The sequence below is a fragment of the Mustela erminea genome, chromosome 14, assembly GCF_009829155.1.
Source record: "Mustela erminea isolate mMusErm1 chromosome 14, mMusErm1.Pri, whole genome shotgun sequence".
NCBI classification, from domain to species: Eukaryota; Metazoa; Chordata; class Mammalia; order Carnivora; family Mustelidae; genus Mustela; species Mustela erminea.
Window position 1 is genome coordinate 64,929,788 of NC_045627.1, and position 24,157 is coordinate 64,953,944.

The 24,157-nt window shown below is 57.1% G+C and overlaps 1 protein-coding gene across 1 annotated transcript; it reads right to left on the reverse strand.

The window, feature by feature from the left end:
• Window positions 1–21,042: 21,042 nt before the first annotated feature.
• Window positions 21,043–23,766, reverse strand: LBX1 (ladybird homeobox 1). Its single transcript, XM_032313393.1, has 2 exons — window positions 23,359–23,766; window positions 21,043–22,651 (listed from the first exon to the last, which is right to left on the reverse strand). Exons 1-2 carry the CDS (start codon window positions 23,681–23,683, stop codon window positions 22,131–22,133), a joined length of 846 nt encoding a protein of 281 aa, XP_032169284.1. The 5' UTR covers window positions 23,684–23,766; the 3' UTR covers window positions 21,043–22,130.
• Between the last annotated feature and the right edge of the window lie 391 nt (window positions 23,767–24,157).

A 24,157-nucleotide genomic window follows, 5' to 3' on the forward strand; every position in this document is an offset into this window, starting at 1 on the left:
AGCTTCCTTCAGTTCTCTACACATGAGGCTGAACGTGGTTGCTGTGTGGCCACAGACATGTTCTACTCACTCTCTAGCCCTTTCCAAATCAGAATAGCTCAGGGCCCAGTCTGGGTCAGTGCTCACCCCTGTTCCAGCCAGCCAGGCCTGATCATACTCCGGCTTCTGCCGCCCACCTCTGGGGAAGGGTCAGAGGCTGCTTTGGGTGGGTTTCCAGCCACCGCCATTAAATAGAACTGATGAAAACCACTGCCGATAGCCTTGGGACATCTGTTTGCTCCTCACCTCTCCTTTTTGGAAGGTGTGTGGCTCCAGGGTGTGTCCAGCTGGATCAACGGGCAGGTTCTTCCCAAATGAGAGCACAGAACATTCTTCCACGGTGGTTCTCCTGTGAACAACCAGATTTTGTGGTGGTGGCAGCCGACTGCCCCTTCCTTCTCCCCACCGCCCTCTACCACTCCTGAGGGAGAACTGGTGCTATATTACCGGGAACCATCATGCATCCTGTGCAGGGTGGCAAAGAAACATACAGAATATTCTATGGGCAGACTCCAGCCTGGCATGTCCATCATAATTTGCCCTTTCAGTAAGGACAAATGCCAATATTTCAGTATCTCTGAATAAACCGGGAACCAACCATACAGACTTAGCTCTGAAATGGAAAATTCTGGAAGTTGAAGATGATTCTTGACACTAGGGGAGGCAGAGAGTAGGGTTTCAGGGCCTGAGGCAGGTCAGGGTGAGTCTTGGGCACCTCTTCCCACCCTGTACTTAGGACTCTGACGACATCCGTTCCACCCAGAAGGCAGAGTCTCCTTTCCTGCATTCCCAGTCTCCCAGAGGAGCCCCTGTTGTATGACTTTAACTTCTCTTTCTTCCATGATCACTTGATCACTCGGCAATGTCTCCCTCAGGTGGGGATGGAGGCTGCTGGCAGAGCACAGGTGGACTACAAGCTCACAGCAGGGAGGACAGCAAAATGTTTCTATTTGGTCTTACTCTTCTACATGGAAAATATCACCAACTGCATTTAGTCAGGGCACTTGTTGGCAGAGGATGTGTTGTGTTTTTGTTTTTGTTTTGTTTTTTTAAGATTTTATTTATTTGACAGACAGAGAGAGACAGTGAGAGAGGGAACACACGCAGGGGGAGTGGGAGAGGGAGAAGCAGGTGCCCCGCTGAGTAGGGAGTCTGACACGGGGCTCGATCCCAAGATCCTGGGATCGTGATCTGAGTCAAAGGCAGATGCTTAACGACTGAACCTCCCAGGCGCCCCAGAAGGTATGTCTCAACAAGACACCTCTCCAGTAGCGAAAGCATCGAGCAGCAACCTAAATGAGATAAGAATGAAGCAGCACCCCCCCCCTGCCCCCCGCCCGCCCAGAGTGGCTCCGGGAGATGTTGTGCCCAAACCTATTATTAATTACTGAAATAGTGGCGAATCACCAGGAGGGGGAGCTATAGAGACTCAGGGAAAGAAGAAAGGGAAAGTTAGGTGGGGCAGGCCCTTAGCCCCGTGATCAAGCATGACATGATCAGTGAGGAGTCCTCTTGGTGACATGTCCCTCTGTGTGATGTGATGAGAAGGGCACTTTGCCTCTGCGGTCTTCTTCCCCAAACCCACACCCCCAGCCTAACCGTGAGAAAACCACCAGACAAGCCAAATGGAGAGACCTTCTACAAAATACCTGGCCCAGTATTCCTCCAAAGGGGTAAGGGCATAAAATGAACAAACAAAACACAGCCAAGTCTGAGCAACTGTCACAGCACAGGCAACACTGAGATGTGGTGACTAAATGCAGTGTGGGACCCGGGAGAGAATCCTGGTTCGTGGAAACTCAAGTGAAATTGAGTGGAGTTTGGTGGGTAGCAATACACCAGTGTGCTTCCTGAGTTTGGACACACGCACTGGGAGAGAGTAACAAGAGGGAGCATCGGTGGAGGAGTCTATGGGAACTCTCTGTGCTACCTTTGCAACTGTTTTGTAAATTTCAAGTTATTCTGAAATTAAAAGTTTACTTAAAAAAAAAAAAAGTTAACACAGGGACGTAGGGGAGGACAGGAGGACTGGCTTTCCAGTGGAAAGAGGAGGGAGGGTTTGGAAAGGAGAAGTCCTGGCAAATGGAACAGAGAACCAGAGAAGCTGCCTTTCTGGAAGGAGACAGGCATCCCTGCCCCAGCATCCCTAGGGAAGTGGCTTCCTACAAATCAGGTTAGCCAGGGTTTTCCCTTACCTGCAGCCAGCAGGCAGATCAAAAGCTGAACTTCCCGGGATCCAGATGTGCACATGAATCTTGTCAAAATGCAGATTCTGATTCATCAGTTTGGGCAGGCTGGAGCCTGAGTTTCTGCCTTTCTAACTGGCTCACGGGTGATGTGGAGGCTGCGGCTCCCAGGACCACACTCGGAGTTGCAAGAAGCTGCAGAGTCAATGCCACTTCACCTGGGAGGAGGGGAAGAGATGGTGAAAGGGAAGCTGTGACCCTGCCCACATAGTCTGCAACCTGGTCAGCCCGAGGAGAAGGGCGAGCTGGCCACCGTGACCCTGTAGGAAGAGCCGAGCGTGAGCTCTGCAGCCTCAGGAAGCAGGTTTGAGTCTGATCACCTGCGCACCGTCGTCACACCAGGCAAGTGTCCCAGCCCCCCAGCCTCATGTCACCATCCACCATCCATACCAGGAGCATCCTGGCTCCTGATGCCTATGGCCTGAGGTCACTCCAGGGACTGAAGGAGGTAGTCACGTGTGAGGCTCTGGACAAACACAGCACAACCACTCGTGGAAGTGACACAGGACCCCGCCAAACGAGCTTCGAACGACTTACGGCGCCTGGCATCTCTCTGTTTTTTATTAATACGGCCGAACCCTCGTGAAGCCATTTTGCTTTATTTATTCAATCATTCAGTCAACTGATATACATTGAAAGCCCATCACGGGCTTCCAAAGAATGGGTTGTCTGAAGTCTCTTGCCTCCTGGAATCCAGACTTGCAAACGGCTGGAGCTGAAGAGAACGAAGCCAGCAAGATCTTACGGCCACTGCTAAGGCCCAAGTCCTGCTGTGTCTTTCTCGGTCCTCTGGGTCCTCTGAGCTTCCCTCACTCTGACCTCCCTCTCTGGCTGGGGTCCACAAAACAGTGAGCAACCCCTTCCTCCAGAGAGCCTCCTGCTGGGAAAGGCATGGCTTCCCCCACCCGATCCCTCTTCTCCCCTTTCTCTGGCCCAGGCCTCAGCCTTTTGCTGACCGGCTGTCCTCCAAGGCACAAGGACTCCAGAATTCCTGCTCCTCTTCAAACTTAACTTACACAAACATTTATATGCAGTCAGGTGCTTCGGAATCCAATCAAGGTGGTTTCCTCCCAGCAGATTTGAGGAAAAGAGAAGGAAATTTTAAAAGATGTTGTTTACTTATTAGAGAGACAGACAGTGAGCAGGGCAAGAGGCAGAGGAAGAGGGGGAAGCAGGCTCCTCGCTGAGCAGGGAGCCTGACGCGGGACTCCATCCCAGGACCCTGGGACCATGACCTGAGCCAAAGGTAGATGCTTAACCGACTGAGCCACCCGGGCGCCCCAAGCAAAGGAAATTGATGCTATTAACTTCTGTTGGGTCACACACCCTTTAGGAATCAGATAAAAGCACTCTATATCATGACCACTCAGGAAGACACGTAAGCACACACCCACACAATTGTGTCCCCACTTGCCGGGGATACTGGGCACTGGGTAGGAATCCTGGGACTGGAGGTTCCTGTCACCTTACAGACACTGGCCGCACAGAGCCGGACAACAGGTTGAGATGATGGAGAGGACGAAGGTTCCTAATTTCAGTGTCATCACACTGTCCCTCTGCCTTCAAGTTCTCCACTCATCGGTGGCCCCCTATAGCTGCCCTTGGCACCGTCCCCCAGGTCAGAGGGCAGACTCGCCCAGCTGGAGCAGCCCCGTCAGCTGCTTCCCCTGGAATCCTCAGGAATCTCAGCGCATTGCCCTCAGTGACATAAAACCTGGGCCCACTTCTTTCTGGCCTCTCACTGGCCAGGACTCTCCCAGCACCCCCCAGCATACTCTTAGTCTTCCTCCTCTTGGGCTTAGGCTAGCACACAAAATAACCTGCCCTTTCTCCCAGTAGAGAATGGCCACTGACCTTTACTCCGAACCCAGAGGGAGTGGCAGAATATAGACAAGACCCAGACGCATAAACATTTTTATGCGCATGGGTATCCGCATACCCATGACATCTCCTTGGCCCCAGATGCTGGCCACAAGCTAGCAGCCCCAGTCTTGGTGTCTCCTTTCCCATCAACTCGTCCCTGTTTCAGCGACTTCCCTTCTTGAGTGATCCCTCTTAGCTTTTTTCCCCTCAGGCTTCCCCTCTCTCCCCTCTATTCCTGTCTTCCTCAAGGCTGTATGTGGGTAAGATGCGACTATCCCTAGAAGGAGAGAAGGAACTGCTTGTTGTCTACCAAGATCTGCTGTCTCCTTCTTTTCTTTAGTGTGCCTGAGTTTTTAGCTGGCACAGGATCACACAGCCGAAGACTACTTCCCAGCCTCACAAAGGGGTCAGAGGTATGCCACTTCTAGGTCATGACCTTAGAAGGAATGGATAATATGGATAATTGCTCCTTTTGCCCTTTCCTTCTTCCTTTTTTAATTTTTAAAAAGATTTTATTTATTTATTTGAGAGAGAGTGAGAGCACAAGCGGAGGCAGAGGCGGCTAGAGGGCAGAGGGAGAAGGAGAAGCAGACTGCCTGCTGATCCTGGAGACCAGGGCAGGTAGGACTTGATCTCAGGACCCCAAGATCATAACCTGAGCCAAAAGCAGACACTTAACCAACTGAGCCACCCAGGAGCCTCACTGCCCTTTCTTTCTTCCCCCTGACTGGGAGGCAGATGTGATGGAAGGAGCCAGAGCAGCCAGTTTGACCCCACTGATGGGAGCCACCATGGGCTCAAAGAGCAGGCACTCGATAAATAAGTTTTTGGACTTAACTCATTTAACCTTCACAGCAATCCTCTGAGGTAGGGTTACTATGTCATGTCTATTACCATTCCAGCTTTACAGATGAGGAACCAGAGACACAGAGAGGTTGAGTAACTTCTGTAAGGTCACAAAGGGCTGGGTTTGAGCCCAGGCAACCTGGTTCCAGAGTCTGCTCTTAGTTACAACAGTATACAGAAGAGAGATCTATACACTACATTGTCATGAGGTGAACAATAGACATCCATCCCATTTAGCCTCTGTATTTGCGGGCCCCGTTGTTACAGCAGCTCAGCTATCCTTTAATGTGTCATTAAGAGGTGACCATGGGTCTCCCCTTGCCTAAGTCCCAAATATGAGTCCCTCGAAGGCCAGTAGCCAAGGAGGCAGACTCCTGGGAATGGCTCCCTAAAGGCCAAAGGCTCCTAATTGAGTGCCTCCTTTTCACGCTAGGCTGTGTGTAATTAAAAGCCCCCATCACCAGCTCCTGAGGCATCCATGCATGCTCACCAGCCTCCATCATGCCCGCACACACTATACCCCAAGAAGGACACAGCCCCTCAGCCTTCTCCAAAGGGTAGTGTTGTCTGTATTGTTTATTTTTGTTATTTTTTTTTAGATTTTATTTATTTATTTGAGAGGAACAGGGACAGATAGCAGGAGAGAGCATAAGCAGGGAGGAGAAGGAGAAACAGACTCCCCGCTGAGCAGGGAGCCCAACGCAGGGCTTGATCCCAGCATCCTGGGATCATGACCTGAGCCGAAGGCAGATACTTAATGACTGAGCCACCCAGGGGCCCCTGTGTCTGCTATTTAAATCAAGTAACATTTGGGGCACCTGGGTGGCTCTATCCGTTGAGTATCCAGCTCTTGGTTTTGGCTCAGGTCAGGATGTTGGGGTCCCGGGATCAAGCCCGCCTCTGGCACATGTTCTCTCTATTTCCGAAATGATAACACTTAAAAAAAAAATCAAGTAACATTTTAACAGTTTTGCAGTTTAAAATTTACAAGGTACTACCACAGAATATCGGCATGGAAATAGATTCAAGATCTGTCGTTCAGCGAAAAGAATAAATTTCAGAACGAGATGCATGTTCTGCGTTTATTCCCACGCACATGTGCACGTCTCTGTGAAGATGTGAGCCCCTCTCTGGACACAGAGGCCACTTGGGGCCACTCTGGAGCAGAGCCAGTCTAGGGGTCTCTCCCCTTTTGCAGATGAAGGAACTGGGGTGCCAGGAGGTCCAGGAAGTTGGCCCAGACTTTCAGGCTAGAATGAGTGAGACCCTTACAAAGCTCTCCATCCCCACACCTCAAAGCCCAGCTCTTTCCACGAGACCTGCCTCCTGTCATACTAAAGCCAATGGTTGTTGTCCCCCTGGTCTGCCCAGCTCACTACTCCCTACTCCAACCTCAGCCTCTGCCTTAGAAGAAACCCGAGAAAGAAAGCCTCTGGGGAAGATTTTCTGGTAGGGCCTCACTGCCTGCTTCTCATTAATAACACCAGATAGTCTAGGGCCGTGGGTCTCGGGGACAAGGGAATTCCAATTGCCTGGAGGCCATGATGGAAAGGTATGGCTCAGGGCCCTTCCCCTTAGAACTCCTAAATCTGGGCTCAACCTGTGCGATGTTGTGGTGGTGGTGGTGATGATTGTGGTTGTTTTATCAAGATCCCCCTACACCCAGACAGGTGCACAGCCCTTTATTAATATTAAAGCCACTAGATAAACCCAATTCCTTTATGGTAAGGGTAAGGGTGTGGCTGTCCAAAGAGATCAGTTACATTTCTTTGGTGGGAAAGGGGAGCTGGGAGGAAACAGTGGAAGGAGTTTCAGAGAAATCCCAAAGGAGGGGCTTGTCTCCCCCACCTGGGAGACTTTCCTGGACTAATTAACACCTTATCCCTGGCACTGAAATTCCTGAATAATAATCAGCATTTGTACTGAAACGTGTCTTTTAGGGGCACCTGGGTGGCTCAGTTGGTTAAACGACTGCCTTCTGCTCAGGTCATGATCCCAGGGTCCTGCATTGGGCTCCTTGCTCAGCCTGCTTCTCCCTCTGCCTCCGCTGCTCCCCCTGCCTGTGCTCTCCTGTTCTCTCTCTGTCCAATACATGGATAAAATCTTAAAAAAAAAAAAAAAGAAAGAAAGAAAGAAAAGAAAAGAAAAAAGAAATGTGCCTTTTACAAAGCTCCTTTTGGAGACAGACTCATCTGGTCCTCAGTGCAAATGCTGAGGTAGACATCACTGTCCCCAGCTCACAGATGAGGAAGCTCAGTGGGATGGAGTGACTTGCCCAGGTCCCACAGCTAGAAGGTTACAGGCTCCAACCTGGGCTGACTGGCTCCAGGAGGAATGGATAGGAAGGGGAGAGCTTTTGCACTGCTTACAGACTGGTGACCTTAAGAATCGGGGAAAGAGGGGCACCTGGGGGACTCGGTTGGATAATCATCCCACTCTTGATCTGGGCTCAGGTCATGAGCTCAGGGTCGCTCAGCAGGAAGTCAGTTTGAGACTCCTTCTCCCTCTCCCGCTGCTCTTCCCCACCCCCGGGGTGCACATGCTTGCTCTCTCTCTCAAATAAAAAAAACTTAAAACCTCCCCAAGAATCTGGAATAGAGGTGAAGAGAGAGTGGGCTGCTACATCCCAGGGAAGACTCGCAGGTCCCACTCCCAGGAATTCCCATGGCTCTGGGGTAGGGCCCTGAAATGGGCATTTTCTCAAGCTCAGCTTAGCCTAGGACCAGGCCCCCCAGCAGCCCCTCCCCAGCTGCCTCCTCCTCCTCCTTGACCTGCGTGGAGGAGAAGGGGACTCAGAGTCTCCCCCCCATGTAAGTGCAGTGACTCCAAGGACCCCAAAATGTCCACACTCCAAAGAGGTTGGAGGCACTACCCCCTTATGGGAGACTACTGAAGATCTGGAGAGAGGACAGGAAAGAATGGAAAAGGTCAGAAGACTCTCTTTCACCTCTCCCCCCTTCTACTGCTTGGGTTTAAGGACTCTCATTTTCTTGGGCTGATTAAAGTACATGGAAATTCCCAGCACCGTGGCTCACTCTGATCAGCGTCTAGATGGGAGCCCTGTGTTTTGGACATGGCAGGTGGGCGGGGTGGGGGGGGCGCTGGATCCGAACTCTGGGACACCTATCCACAATCATAGAGCATCGCCTCAAATGAAAGGTTGTCACCAGATCTCGTGTCACAGGAGAACCTTCAAAGCCTATCTGTCCTTCTGTCACACACACACAGGCACACATTGCCCTCTCGCCGTCTTCTCTATGGACAGTCACAAAATCAGGGTTAAAGACTCAAGAGTGACCTTCACAGACGGCCTTCTCACACGTCGGCCTAGCATTCCTGCCCACGCTGATCCTTGCTTCTCCTAGTTGTGCAGGGAAGGGAAATGTGCCATGGGAGATCTCAAGAGAGGGTCTCTGGGCCAGAGTGGCTGTGGTCAGGGGGGTCAGTGTCAATGGATGGCAGCCACCTGGGTCAGCGGGAGGGACTATTTGGTGTATCAGGGAATCAGGGTGTTTCAGGCATTATGAGTGCCCTCATGTGGGTCTTCTGCCAGGGAGTGGATGGTTACCACCCAGAAACGGTTGGCACTCTCCTCACCTGACCTTTCCATCTGTAGAGTGCTAATGAGCAGATACAGCCCCTGCTGTCAAGCTTAACAGTCTTACTGTAGAGGAAGAAATTTCTAACTTTCCAGGCACCATATCAGCAGGCGGGCAGCTGGCCCAGAGGCAGAATGGGAAGAACTAAGATCGGCATAGAACTAATGGGGGGGGGGGGTGGAACTCAGCAGGATTGAGTCCTTTCTTCCCTGTGCAAACCCATGAAGACCAGAGAAACCTCTTCTGCCCATCTTGGAAAAGGATGTTTTGGAAACATCCGAACTTGGAAAAGTTAGGATCCAGGCTCCCCTCCAGAAGGCAGAGGGATGGCTAAGATGACTGCTAGTACATCAAATCTAGATCAGAGAAGCACATCCTGCTGTACTGGTCTGAATTTTGAAGCCGCTCCGCACGGCAGCCTGCAGCAGGACCCAACTATGGACAGCAGAGGGAGCTCTTGCCTAACCTTTCCAGCACAGAAGCGGTTGCAAGAACCTCAACTTGTGAGAGCCCGGGAGGGTTCTGATCCTTGTCCAGGTGCCTGCAGAGGAGGGCTGGGCTTGGGTAGGAATAGGGATGACTACGGGCTCATAATCTTCCCTTTAGGAGCTCACCTAAAAGGAGGAGTGTCCTCTTGCGATGCCCCCAGGAGGACCCTTTTTCCTCCGCAGCAGCAGACGTGAGGTGGCCCATTTCTTAGCTCCATCCCATACCCAATTTCTTGAAAGGGCGTCCTCCCCAGCATCTGCGAGTTTCCAGGGAAGCCCTCACTCCCCGCCCCCTCAGCCATACGCCTGCTCTTCCTTGCCTTGCCGCGGCCTTCTCCTAATGGCTTGGGGCCAGGAAGTGGACGTGATGCGTGCTCACGTAAGAGCTTGTGCTGTGTGTGTGGGATTGCGTCGCACTTGGGGTTCCAGAAGGGGTAGGAGAAGGAGCGGTGGCAGGACGGCGCACGCTGCTGCTGCGCGTCTCCACAAATGCCGCTAGGTGGCGCTCGAAGTCCGCTTCATAGAGAGGCGCTGGCTTTTTGAAGCGTGGATCAGGTGGAGGGGGCTAGCTGGGAGACCCCTCGAGGGCTGCAGGAAGGAGCCGGCTGCGGTCCAAGGACCGTCCTCACTGAAACAGGGGACAGCTCTGTACTTGAGGGGCTAAGAAGCAGCCTTGGTTCCTAGGAGGGCTGGAAGGGGGAGAGGAGAAGGAGCAAAAGGCACTGCTCACGTAGGCGAAAACGGAGGAAGGATCGCCCAGACCCTCTCCAGGAGCTGGAAAAGAATGGAGGATCCTCGGTCTTTTAGTCTGTTTTTGGCCCACCTGTCTGTCTGGATCTGAGTTCTGTTTTGAGGTCACTGGGAGAATTCAGAATCTGAATTCAACCCCGGAATAAACAATCCAAGCTCGTGCAAGTGATTGTTTCCACCAGATCTGTGGGTCTTTCCAGACCCCGGGCGACCCAGATGGAATGGGCTGTAATCTCTGAATCTTTGGCTTCCCTTCCTTTGCTTTTCCTTCGGACACCGTCTGCTGACACTGGGGAGTTGGCCCCAAGCTTTGAGAAACGGCCCCCTACCCCCTCAGAGCCCACGAGGAAAGGGGGACGCTCTCTAAACGCATCTGACCCAGACCCAGTTCCCAGATCAGAGTAAGTCTCTCAGGGACGGCCGGGGGCCATGCGTCCTTCTCTGCTTGGCCTTCCCTGAACTGATCCCTCCTGTCCCAGTTTGGCTTCTAGCCACCACCTGCAAAGTATTGAGACTCTGATGCCCCGATCTTGAGGTCCTCCCTCCAGACCATCCCGGAGGTCCTTCCTACCCCTCCCCATCTCCTCCCTTTCCGAGTTCAAATGGGAGCCTGTGTGGAGGGAAGGGAAGGCTTGGAGAGACCGAGGGTCGCCCTGCCGGCAGCGCAAGCGTTAATCCCATCCGGTGCTCTAGGAAATCGAGGTCCGAGGAGGGGCGCTAGAATCCGCCCGAGGCCGGGACGCACGGAGCACAGTCTGGCTTGGTGGACTGGAGCTCGGGGCAAGATCAGGACCCGCCCGCTTCCTTTCTAAAGTAGGGGGATGGCGGGGAGAGGTTGCGTTCTTGTTGAAAGGGAGATAGAAATCCGGAATCAGAGACTGAAAGGGGAGACGACTGGGACAGAGAGGTGTTGCTCCCCCCTCCCCCCCATCCGGATCTACCCGCCCAGCTCCATAGGCCTTAGTAGCGTCTTCAGAGGTTGCCAAGCTCGTGGGAGGGGGGTAGGAGGGCTTGAAAGGACGCTAACTTAAACTTTGGGGGCTGCAATGTCCCCTCAACTCCCCAGACCCTCGGATCCCGCCCCCAAAAGGGCCAGCGTGGCGGAAGCTCCAGGCCCCCCACGCTGGGATGCCGGAGAGTGTGGGCCTGTTGGAGTGGGTGTCCCGGGACAGAATGAATCTAGGATTCTGGGGGAAATTGGGAGAAGTGGAGAACTGGGTGTCTGCCGCCCCAAAGTGCCCCACCCTTTTCGAAGCTTAGGCGCCCCCGCCCTCAGTGGGGCCTCTGGGGGATTGGAACCCGCCCCTGAGAGTCCCCGCCCCCCTCCCCGAGGCCGAGGTATTAGTGCTGCTTGATCGGACCTCATTTCCTGCGAAAATGGAAACATATCCTGGGTCCTTAATAAAGTGAATGACGAGACATCGGGTGTAATTGGGCTTCCGGCTGGTGGCTATTTCCTTACACTGACAGTGGGAAAAATACAAGTCCAAAGCGCCCAGATGTAATTATATGATTATCAGAAAGAGGTGCAGGAAGATTTCGCTGAGACCCGGAGACGACCTGAGAAATGGGCACAAACGCTTACCCAGACCGAGAGACCAAGGAACCCCGGACCTCCACACCGACCCCGCATCCAAGCACGCGCATCAGCAAGCTTCGGCCTCTCCTCCCATCCTGAGACCCGCCCTGCCACTGTCATTGGAAAACGGGGGTTTTTATTTATACGCTGGGGCGGGGGTGGGTCTTTTCCTTCCTCTGAGTGGAGGAGTGTCCTCCAGGGCAGGGGGTGGCCTGGCTGAAAGTCCCCGGACCCATCCCCCGGACCCATCCCCCGGACCACGCGCGCTGGCTGCATATTTCTATGCATAATCCAATTTTCTCCGTGACTATCTAGTTAAACTCTTTAACAACAGCTACATAATTAGAATTTGGATTCCCATTAATTTTCCCTGGGCCTCGAACCATTTGCAGCTCACACTGGTAATTAATGCGATACATCACTAACTTTACCCAGCGCCGGCCAGCCGGGCTCAGGTCGCTCGGCCCGCGCGCCTGGCGCCCCTGCGCCGGGCCCTGACTCCGGACCCCGCTTGCCGAGTGGGGGCTATTTCCCTCCCTCCAAAGCCAAATGCCTCGGCCCGCACACCCAAAGCCTTCTTTCCAGGAAATCTCACAATTAAAAATATTTATCGGGAGCAGATTTACGTTTCTGGGTTTCCAGTCTCGGGGCGTCTGGGTAGGCTATTAAGAGTAATTAGCATCTTTTGCGCATGCAGATTTACTTCGCTCATTGCCACATAACTCATCCCTAAAAGCCAGCTCAGGCGAACACAAGCGCCTCCGCCAAAGCCGCTGCCAGAACTACCGCCCCCGCCTGGGTCTGACTAGGGCTCCCCGGGCCCTGGGCCCCCATTACGCTGCTCGCTCCTAGTTTTTCCGGCTGAGCTGTCGGCTCCAGGCCCCGGAGGATGCGTGCCGAGCGAAGATTCCCACCCTGGACACGAGTGGAGCAAGGGCGACCTCACGCGGCGGGGGGAAGGCCCAAGCCAGGTTCTCCGGGCTGCCCGGGCCGCGCCGTGCCGTCTGGACCCGAGTCCTCGCGATCCCACACCTGGGTGCACGAGCAAGAGGGCGTGTCTGTGTATGTGCACATGCATGTGATTGCTAGTGCGCGTTCCTGAGAGTGAGCGAGGGCGAGCGTGGAAAATGAAGTGATCTCTATCCCAACCCCCCACTCCTCACCGCCAGTTCCGCCGCCCCCCTCCCAACCCCCTCCTTCCTGGGACCGCAGCTCCAATGCCAGTCCTAGGCCAATCCGCCAGGGCCCTGAAGTTCAGAGGGAGACTCTGGCCCCTACCTTGCCTCGGTTTCCCTTGCACAGAGCCGTCCCTACCCAGCCAGAGAGCCTGGAGCGCGCAGAGCCCCGCGGGAGGGAAGCTGGGTGGCCCGACCCTCTGCGGCGTCTGAGCGCAGGTTGCCTAGTGCTGGAGAGCCCGCCAGGGAGAAGCCAGACAGAGCAGGGAGTTCACTGAACAGCGGCTTTTGGGACTGCTGGAGGGTAGCCAGAGAGGGTGGGACCAGGCGCGGTGGGGAATCAGGGGTGGGAGCGGGGGCAGGCAGAGGGACAAAGTGGTGGTGGGAGGACCAGAGCCAGGGCGCCCGGCTGTGGCTCCCGCGCTCCCGGCCCAGGCACCCACTCCCGATTTGTTATTAACGTGCTGGGAAGTCCGTGAGCCGCCCAACTTTCTTCTCTTTAATGAGCCTAGAAGAAGAGGCTGCCCTGAAGGGGTTTGTTCATTAAAGATGTAGCTGGAGGAATATTGTCTCATTAATTATCTGGTTTTAATTACACTCCTACCCTTTGAATCCAGAGATGGGAAAAGTTGATTCAGTGGCACCGCCCCCTTTAGCTTAAAGAGTGGGGCCAGGCAAGGGGACCTGGAGGGGGCTCTGGGGACTGTGTCTGCCAGGCAGGGTGTGAGCCAGCATTGACGTGTGTCCAGGTGCCATTCCCCAAGCAAGAGGGCCTCCCTGCCCTGGGTGTGTGTGGACGAGGTCTGCGTGTGGATCCGAAAATGTGCGTGTGTCTGAGTGTGCATGACCACATGTGGCTGAAAGGCCTTGCGGACGTGACTTGGGTGCCTATGTGTGCTCCCCGGCTGTGTGCGGTTCTGTGTGTCTGGGTGTACATGTGGGTAGCTGAGTGTGTCTACAGACAGACCCAAGAGCAGGGTTCTAAGTGAACAGGAGTGTGACTGGGTAGCTGTGTTTGCACGTGTCTAAGAGGGTGGCTTCCTGCCTGTCAGCTCAAGTGGCAGTGTCTGAAGTGTGTGACCACATCTCTAGGTCTCTACTGTGCCTGCATGTGCCCCCCCACGTGTCTATCAGTGTTGGTGGGGGGCGCTGCGTGGCTAGAACATCACAAGAACTGGGACCTCTGCAAGGACATGGCTCAGTTTCTGAGGGTTCGCCGAGCTGGGGTGCATCCGGGAACCATGGTCCTTCTGGAAGGGGAGTTATTTAAGGGGGTGTTCGTCCCTGCCTCGCCCCTTGTCAGGCCGGCGCGTCGCTAAAGCGGGGGCCGTTTTCCCTTTAAATCGCGGACACTTTGACAGGGGACATTAAGGACCCGGCTGCTCAGGCTGAGCAGATCATAAAACCGGACAGGCAATTTCTGCTCCCGCCAAATAGCCGGGCAAACTCGTTCTGCATCTTTGGTTTTAATGCACTAAACTGGCAGCTAAGCAGGGAGCGAGCAAAGGGGGGGGGAAGCCCCCCCACATACACAGGCGCACACACCGGCCCACAAGCAAACACCCCTTCACACCCTTACGCCCCACGCCCCGCCCCCGGGCCCCCCACCAGTGGAATTATCAACTAGAATTTGATTAATATGCAAATCGCAGGCAAACAGCTCCATATAATTCTTTCAGTGGAGAGTAATTAATCACCAGTTAAAGCAAATTAATACATATATCAATTTTGTCAGAAACATGCTTAGTTCAATCGCCCGTAAAATTGAAGTTTGAAGTATTAAGAGGCTCTGCAGAAACGCCAGGACTAAAACTTTCAAATTGATCCTATTTAGTAATCAATCAGGCTCTCCCCTCAGGTTAATCTGCCTAATTTTTCATCTCAAATCATACACTTTACTGACACGCCATCTAGCAAACAGTCGATAAAAAGTTAACAAAAATGATAACGACTCCAGCCAGAGCCATTGTGCAGGGCGGGTAGGTGGCAGGCAGCTCTGATTGCATTTCTGAGGTGGTTGGGGACTTGGTTTTTTCCCAGGCCAAGGGCTGGGAGCTCCCCCAGACAGCCGGAGCCGCCCTGCCCCACCACCCTTGTCTGCTGTTTGTTGCCCTCTGCTGCTGTTGGACTCCTCTCAGAACATGAGAACATTCGCCACATTTCCCCCAAAGTCGCCTCCACCGGCTAACTCCCCACCCAAGCCTGTGGTTGCCTAGACTGTCTGGAAGCGCGTGCACTGTGTGCCGGTGGTAACTGTGGGCTGTGCCTCTGTCACAGTGCCGGCATTGTGTGTACAACGGTGGGGATGGTGTTTCACTGTGGTGGGCGTGGGTGCTGCCGGCCACCTCTCTTTTGGTGGGTGTGCTGTGTTGTGTGTGACAACACTGCTTCTGGGGGTCCTGTATTTCTGTGTCATTGTGGGTGTGCACAGGGTTTCTGCGTGATTCGGTGCCTGACTTACGCAGGCTTGCTTGCATTGTGTCTGAGACGTCTGTGTGACAGTGTGCTTGTTGTGTGTGCTGTGGACTGGCCATGCCTGGTGTACCATGAGCCTACCCGAGCTTGTCCTTTATCTGCACGTAGGCATGTGGTCCCAGAGGGGGGCTTCAGGCATCCAGGTCAGTAGGCCCCATCACAGAAGGCAGGGGAGGGGAGACAGCCCCTCTGGAGACCTCGCACTTGACTTTGAGTGGTCCCTGAGAGGTAGGAGGGGTCACCTCTTCCCCACCCTAGCCCCCATCCCAGCCTCCCTGCGGGTGGGGGTGGGGGTGGGGTTAAGGAAGGGCAAATGGAGGTCTCCGGTTCTTGGTGGCGAGGACTCCCAGACCCTCTGCAGATCCCTTTCCACAGAGCCCCCAACCCACTGCTTCTGACTTAGGCCCCAGAATATGGTAGGGGTAGGGGTACGGACATCCAGTTAGGAACTCCTCTGTCCCATATCGTCAGATGCCACTTCCACATGTGATGACAACTTCTCTCAAACCTCTATATACACACGCTGATAACCCAATCCAGGCAGGTCTCCTAATATTCACAGGTAACTAATCCTCCTTCCCCACCGAGTCCACCCCTCCTTACACACAGCGAGCTGCATCCAGCTCTTCTTGGGGAAGGCCACGCTTGCCCACATGCACACATGACGCACAGCAGTCCCGGCACACACACTCACACATAACACAACCGGATTCCAAAGCAGGCAGGACTCAGTCACCCTGCAGCCCTGCTGGTGGCATTGCCAACCCACCAAGTCCACTTGTGCGGGTACCATGTGTACCCTGCCTGTTTACGGGAGCCTCCACGGGGGAGGAGGAGCTTCCTTTGAAGGAGCTGGGGAAACCTGGCCATTCAAGGCAGTTCTAGAACTGGTAGGGCCAAAGGTGGGTCTGCAGATTACTCTAGAAACAGGGGTTCAGCCTGGGGCCCAACTTGAGAAGGAAGAAGTAGGCAAGACGGACTGGCCTTTCCCCAACGGCACAGCAAAGGACAGCCCCCAACCCAAGCTGTTATCAAACAAGCAGAGTCCCTGCCTGCGTAGTGTTATTCACTGACCTCAGCTGCCTTCAGAGTAGACTCATGCCCAGGCTAAGGCCCTCCATCCCACCTTCTGCTCGCTCCTTTCGTGAGCTCTCCTCCTCCCTTCAGGCCATGTGCTCCTCTCTCCACCCCTGGTTGTAAGTGAAAAATTGAGTAGCCTGCCAAATCAAAGCTGTTCGGAGCTAGGACTCTGCTTGTCTGTCTGTAGCTTCAGTTTCACATCAATGTTGGTTCTCCCGGTTATCTGCTCCCACCAGCTCCCTGCACACATCACGTACCCCAGGGAGTCACTCACCTGCTGGTCACACCCATCCCGGGACAGCGCTACTCCGCACCCCCCCCCATTGCACAAACTTAGTCACACCTAGTTGCACACACTAGTTGGCAACAATTGGTTACAGAATCACAGCAGCACACCCCACCCCACCCCCGTCACCCCCAGCTGCACATGCTCTGTTTCCATCAATCAGCCGCACATGCCCAGTCTCTTGGTTGCACACATTCTCTGACACACTCGTTGGCACACCCCGTGGATGCCTGTGAAGCTCGCAGGGCATACCTCCCTCTCAGCCTGGGGTCTCTCCTGGGACCGAACACTGTTAGGAGGTGGAAAGGTGACTTGCTGATAGCGGCCATGGATTGTGAGTGCAGAGGTGCCCCCCACCCCGGGGAAACTCAGGGCGGTAATTCTCCCTCCAGCATATTGCTCCCCACTGGTGAGTCTGCATCCCTCCCGGGAGCCCCCACCTTTCTTCACTTCCAGTCCCAGGAGCCACTCCTTTGGGAGAAGTGGCCGGTGGACCCACTAAGGGTCAGGCTGCCGCTCCCTGAGGCCTGCTGACTTCTGGCCAAGGAGTCCTGCACATGAGCAAGCACAGTTCTACATTCCAGCCCTGCACCCAGAACCCAGCACCCAGCAATTCTAGCGGCTGCTCGCATCATCTCGATGCCAGCCGCACTCTCCACCTGACATCAGCAGCGCCCTCCTGACCCCACTCCTCCCCCACCCCCATCTCTTCACCTTCTTCGTTCTGGGCCCCTTACCCAGTCACTCCTCCTGGGCTCCCTTATACCCCGTCCCTGGTGTGACTGTTTGGAGGAGTATCTGCAGTCTCAGCACAAACCACTTTCTGGGCCCCAAGAAAGAGGGCTTGGTTGTGGGGGTAGGGAGCAAAGCCAAGGCGCCTTTGGGCTCACGTGGCTGAGGACATGCAGGACGGGGTGAGTGGACTTCCCTGGACCCCGAGGCTCAGAAGGGTGGGGAGGAGGGGGTCCCCGCGACGACCGGCAGGGGCGGAGGGGAGGCGCGGGAGGGGAGGCGCGCGGCCCCAGCCCGTCCCTTTCAGGGGGGACTCATGCATCAAACTTCAATTTTCCGGACGATTGAATTAGTGATTTTTTTTCTCCTGAACTAAAATACACTTAAGTCTTTGGGATTAATTACCACGTTCTGGTCCCTCAGACTGGAGTATTACTTATCGGAGCTGCGTCTGACACCGGCCCGACACCTCGTAAAATAAGGAACTGCGCCTCCCGGCCTCACCCGGCGCCGACCACCCGGCCGCGCCGGGCCGAACCGGGCCGGGCCGGGAAAGGCAGAGCAGGGAAAGCCGAGACGCCGGCCTGCGCCGTGGGGCCCGGCCCAGCCAGGCCGCGCGCCGCGGGGTCCTAGGCAGGGAGAGCAGAGACCGCCCGCGTCCTGGAGCTTGGCAAGCCGGGCGGATGCCCCGCACCAAACAGGGAAGGAAGAGGCAAAGCCAGGCCGTTTCCCCCGCGCGGCCAGGAATCGAAAGTGGGTCGTCAGAGAGGCCAGAGTCCGCAGGGAACCTCCCTGCCACCGCCCCGGGCGCGGAAGGAACTCCGGCCAAAGGGCGGGTGGCCCAGAGGGTCCCGAGCTTTAACGAGTCTCGCCCCGAGAATGGGCGCAGGGCCCCCAGTCCCTCGCGCCATCCACGCCACACTCACACGTACACTCATAAGCCGGGAACACCACGGAAGGCGCGCGGCCCGCGCCCTCGGAGCGCACGCAGGCGGTGCACAAGGCTCGGCGGCCGCCCCCAACGCAGGCGGGTTGGCGGCCGCTAAGAGGCCCAGGGCCGCGCTGGGATTCCAGGCGCTCTCACACCGCAGGTCCCGGTGGTAGCGCCCGAAGCGCGGCCAAGGCCATCCGAGCGCTCCTGTCAGAGCCAGGAGAGCTGAGGAGAGAGGGTCGGAGTCCAGGCCTCCTGACTCCTAGCCCCTCGCTGCCGCCTACAGTAGCCCTGCCCACGGCGCTGCCGCCTCCAGGCGCTAAGGGGCCGGGACACTACCACACGCGGCGGTGCTCGGTCGGACGGAGACTGGCCCAAACTGCCACGCGTGCTGGCAGCCGGGCTCCGGAAGCCCACAGGCAGCCTGGCGGAGGCTTTCCAACCAGCAGAGCCCAGTAGACTAATGGGGGACCGGAATTCGCTCCCCAAACTGTGCGGGACCCAACGGGCGCCGCGCTTTCCCCAGGCGTCCTCCGCTCGGCTCAGCCCAGGGCTTGGGCGTGCGCCTCTCTCCGCTTCCCACCGACGACCGTCTGGTCCTTCCTTTGCCCGCCCTTCTTTCTGACCTCTAGAAACAACGAATTCCTTCTCATCTTTAAAGGCCTGGGTCTAGTGCCACCTCCTCCGCGAAGCCCCCACCGGCCCGAGCCCAGAGCCGGCTCTCGGAGTTCTGCAAGGGCATCTCCCTGCCCCACCGCCCAGGCCTCCTGATAGCGCCAGCGGGGTGCGATGGGGCTCCTCAGCTAGACTGGGAGTTCCTTGAGGGCAGGAACTGGGTCTGATTCGTTTCCATTTCCCCAGCCCCCAGCGCGGCCTGGCGCAGAAAAGACGCACAATAAACATTTGCTGAACGGAATGGATTTTTCCCTTTATTTTATTAATCCTTCCCCTTCCTTCTTTCCTTCTTTCTTTTCCTCCTTCCTTCCTCCCTCGTTATTTTTTATTTCTTGGTTATATTCAATTGTCATGTTTTTCAGGCTCATTAAATCCATTTAGAGACAAAAGAATAAAAGGCAGAAGGGGAAGGAGGGGGAGGAGGAAAGGGGGAGGGGAGGGGAGGGGAGGCCGGAGAAGCAAACAAATAACCCGCTTTAACTAGACGGGCGGATAAATGGCCCCGTTTCTCCTCAGCCCCGATGCGCCTGCTTAGCTGCGCGCCCCGCGGGCGCCGCAGCTCGGGTGGGCTCAGCCCCGGGGCCGCCGCCCCCAGCCCGGAGGGACCCAGCAGGGCCCGGCCCGGGGCCGCGAAGCAGCGAGCGGCCGAAGGTGCCAGGGCCGCTTCATTGGGATTCATGGGCGTGTTGGGCGGGCGGCCCCGGGCTCCGGGCGCAGGGCGGGGGCCGGGCGGGGGCCGGGCGGGGGCGGGGGTGCGCACGGCGGGCGCAGATGCCCGGGTGACCGCCGCGCCGCGGTCCCCGCGCCGCCTTTGTGCCGGGGAGGCGCGCGCGGGGACCTAATCCATCAAATTGTCTACAAATTGTGAAGAAAATTCAAAAACCATATGGTCGCCAGCGCCGGCGCGCTCTGGGCTGCGGAGGGCCGCGGCCGCGCCCGCACCCGGAGCCGCGGGGGGCTGGGCCCGGCTATTGTCGCCTGTCAGCGGCCGCCCGGGTCCATTCGTCCCGGCCTTCATGGTCCGCGCTCCGAATTACAGACCCATCCATCCTGAGAGAGGGCGATTTATGTCGCCCGGGAGGAACCGGCCGCACGCCCGCCTGGCTGCCCCGCCGCCTCTCCTCCTTTCGTTCTCTCCTCTCTCTTCTCCCCCTTTCCCATTCCCTTCCTATTCCCTTCTTCTCCGTCTCAATCTCTCAGTCTCTGCCCATGCGAAGCTTTTTCTCTTTCTCCTCCCGACCCGGCCCCCCGCCGCTGCCCCTGTCTCCGAGGCTCCTGCTTTCTTGCTCTGCTTTTGGAGTGTCTTTCTGTGCTCCTTTTTCTGTTTCTCTTAGTTTCCTCCTGGACACGCACGCTCCCGACTCAGGCCCCGGGGCCCCATCGCCTGCCCGAGACCAGATGCGCATTTCTCACATCAATTTTGCGGAGAAAGAGAGCCTAGCGGCCCGGAGGCGGGACCCTTCTTTGGTGACAGCGGCCACTCGCCAGCCCAGCGACAACAAAAGCCCAGAGAGAAACCCGCTCTGTCCGGAAAAGTGAAAGCTGCCTGCGTCCCTGCCCCAGCCGCCCTGGGGGCGCTGGGATCCCAGAGAGTCCTGGGGGATTGACGTCTGTGCCCCCAGCTGAGTTTGCAGGGCCCAGAATTTTTGAAGGTTGCCAGAAATTCACCCCAACTGTCAGAGCTTCGGGCTCACCACCTCCCTGTGCGAGTGTGCGCGATTCAGCTTGCCCTTGGTGCCGCCGGCCTCATTTCCCCCACACCCCCGCCAAGGGCAAGGCCCTCCGGCGGAACCAAAACTTGGGAGCCCTCGGGCTGCACCCTGCTGCCCACTGAGCTATACCTGAGATACACAGGACGCTTAGCCCGCGGCCCGCAGAACGCGGGAAGAATGCCCTGGAGTGGGCGTGGGATGCACGGAAAGCAGGGCTAGTCCTCCCACCTACCCACCGTTTCCCCCCAAATTAACTTCCCATCCACGACGCCCCCAATGTATGCACTCTTTCTCCCAGCAATGCACACGCCGCACTTTTTACCCCGACCTGGCGAAGACCGCTGCTCTCGCCCCCATCCCCAATTTGGTAGCTGCCGAGTTTCCGAGCCGGAAGCGCCCTCTCCTCCCGCTTTTCCCTGCACCCCTTATCCTCGCCCCTGCCCCGAAACTCCTCCAAATCTCCCAAGGCCAGGGCAGCCGGAAGCGAGCAGCGGCGAGACACCGAGCCTGCCACGGCTTCCCTGAATAGGGCCCACTCATTCAGACACGGTCACCGCCGGTTCTAGTAAAATGGCAAAGACTTTATTTATCGGAGAAAGAGGCCTTGGGTACAGTCCTGGGCGGAGAGGGCAGGGCAGGAGCAGGGAAGGGGCACGCGGGACCCACCCTCATCGAGTCACCCCTTGTCTGGGCAAGTGGAGCCAGGAGCAGGGCGTTGGAGACTGCAGTCAGACCCAGAGCTGTGGAGGAGGTGGGGCGAGGGCTTCGGGTGGCCTCCTCTCAGTCTCTGTCACATGCAAAAAAATTCTAAAAAGAGTAAAAAATAATTCTAGGGCTTTGGGTTCCGTTTTAGTTGGTTGATTGGTTGGATTTCTCCCTGCTTTGTCCTGAAGACCCGGACCCCAGCAGTCAATCCAAGGAAACCGAGAGAGGGTCAGGAGGAATCTTAAAAATAGCGTTAGTGGGGATCGGGAGGCAGAAATGGCATCGAAAACAGACTTCTGCGGACTGGAGGGTAGGGGGGAGAAAAGATCGATTTGAAACTTGCAAGTCAGGCCCCGGCTGTCCTCCTCAGCCCCTTCCCACGCCGGGGGGGAAAAGGGCCGAAGGAAATAAAAGAAGTCAACTGCAGTAGGCCTAGGGAGGCGAGGAGGAAGAGGGCCAGTGCATTCGCCACATGCAGAGAAAAATCAAAACAGTCGGGGTGGGCCCCTCCTCCAGACCGCGGGATTCAGGGTTCGTTACCCTCGATAGTGCCTCGCCCTCAGCAAACCCAGCAGCCCGAGAGCTTGGAAAACATGGAAATCTCCGAGATTTAAAAAAATAAAAGAAAGAAAGAAAAAAGTCAGGCCGAGGTCGGAAGAATCCGCTATATAAGTTTAAATATTTATACAGGAGCCATACAGAATTGCACGGCGAGGGCTCCCGGGGCGGCGGAGGCCGCACGCGGCGGCCGGCCCCGCCGGCCAGCCCGGGTTTATTGCTTCGAGAGGGAGGAGGCGGCTACCGGGAGCTGAGTCCGGGCCGGGGACTGGGGGGAGAAGGCGGGAGTTGCAGAGGAGGTCCCAGCTCCCCTCGGCTGTCCGGATGTCCGGGAGGCGGCGGGCGTACTGGCGCTTAGGGGCCCGGCCCGGCGGAAGATCCCGGGCGCCGCTCAATCGTCCACGTCGATCTCTTCGTCTTCCTCGTCCTCTGAGCAGTCCTGGCTGCTGGCCGGCTGGTCCGTGAGCGGGGAGGCGGGAGAGAGCTGCAGGGGCCCGGCGCCCGGGGCCTGCGGGGCGCCTGGAGGGAGCGCCGGAGAGCCAGGCCTGGACTTGGCCCTGCCGCAGCCGCCGCCACCGCCGCCCGCGGCCTCCGAGTTCTGCTCGAGTTCCGCCAGCGTCACGATGTCCATCTGCCCGCTGGGGCCCAGTTTCTTGGCGGACTCCACATCGGCCTTCATCTCCTCCAGGTCCCGCTTGAGCTTGGCGCGTCGATTCTGAAACCAGGTGATGACCTGAGCGTTGGTGAGGCCCAGCTGCTGCGCGATTTGATCGCGATCGGCTGGTGACAGGTACTTCTGGTAGAGGAAGCGCTTCTCCAACTCGTAGATCTGGTGGTTGGTGAAGGCTGTTCGCGACTTTCGCCGCTTCTTGGGGGTCTGCCGCTGCCCGAAGATGGTCATCCCGTCTCGGCCTGCGAGGAAACCATAGGATAGGCTTGCGCCAGGGGAGAAGAGACCACACCCCGGCTCTAGTTCACCCCACCCAGGCCCGTCCTGCCTGAGGTCTGCTGCAGTTCCCTTCTCGGATCTGATTCGGCCTCCCTCCCGGACTAGGGCAAGACTCACTTAAGGCAAACCTCCTTTCCCCAGACACTGTCTACGGGAAGTCTCTAGGAGAAATTGTTTTAGTCTCTGCTCCCCACCTAAGAGTTGATTTGAAAGACCGGAGGTCGCTAGAGCACAACGGAGCCAGACAGGGACGCCCTGACTGCCGGGTAAATGTTGGTTCCACGCTTCTTCCCAATCACCCCCACTCTCCCCGTACCCAAAAAGTCCTCCTAGCTGAAAGGCTCTCCGTTCTCCAACCCAGCAACAGGGCGAGGAGCGCCCAGGCCACTGGGAACCGGAGGGAGCCAAGCAGAGCAGGCAAATTGCGGAAAGGTCTTGGGTTCCCGCCACCCCTCCTGGGTCACTGGACTCTGGCCTATCCAGAGGTCCCTAGAAAATAGGTTTTGGGTCCTGTCCCACTCATTTCCACTCCCAGCGGCAGCGGCTTGGGCTGGAGGGCCCTGACGGCAGGCGCGGGAGGAGGCGGCAAGAGGCACAGGGCACAAAGAGTGGGGCACAGGGAGCTGGGCGTGGGGTGCTGGGCGCAGGGGAACCCAGCGGCGGCGCCTACCTTCGGCTGCCTGCAGGACGCTGACCTCCAGCCCCTTAAAGGTCTTGCTGGCGAGCTCCTCCAGTGCGCACAGCGGCGAGGTCTGCGAGAGCAGCGCGCGGCCCGCCAGGGGCAAGCCGCCCGGCGCGTGCTTGTCCGCGGCCGCCAGCAGGTGCGCCGCCCCGCACAGCGAGTAACTTCTCCGCACAGACGGCTTGTTGAGGATGTCCTCAATGCTGAACGGAGTCAGCGGCTTGTTGGAGTTGGCAGGAGGCGGCAGGTGATCCAGCGGGCTGCGCCGCCGCTCTTCCCCCGGCGCCGCCTTGCCATCCTCCTTGGAAGTCATCTCGGCCTCGTTTGGGGGCCCGGCCGGGGCGGCTCGGGCCGCGGGGACCCAGCCCGCGGGCAGCTCGGGCGCCGGGCGGCGCGGGTGGGCGGCAGCGGCGGGTGGGAAGGAGGCCGCGCCGGGCCAGGCACGGGGCCGGGCGTGGGGCCGGTTAGCGCAGCGGCAGAGGCGAGCAGAGCCGCACGGGGCCCCGGGAGGAGGGCGCTGACGCGGGCGCCGCGGCCGCCGCCGGGGCTTCCAGCAATCCGGGGCCGGAGCCGGGGCGCGCCGCGCGGGGCTCCAGTTTCGCCAGCCCCGGTGCTATTTAAAGGTGTCAGGTGGCTCCGCGGCGGCTCCTGGCCCCGGGTCCTGGCGGCGACAGTTGGAAAAGCCGAGGCGAGGGCGCCGATCCCGTACTGCGAGGGGAGGCGGAGAGATGGGGCAATTGACTATTGCTAACAAGTTAGCCTTGATCGAGGAGTAATCAATTATCTG

Bases quoted from the DNA above. Each gene is read 5' to 3' on its own strand.
- LBX1 (XM_032313393.1), bottom strand. From the start codon at position 23,683: ATGACTTCCAAGGAGGATGGCAAGGCGGCGCCGGGGGAAGAGCGGCGG. The intron at 22,652-23,358 runs GTAGGCGCCGCC...GTTTCCTCGCAG, and splicing joins CGTCCTGCAGGCAGCCGAAG to GCCGAGACGGGATGACCATC.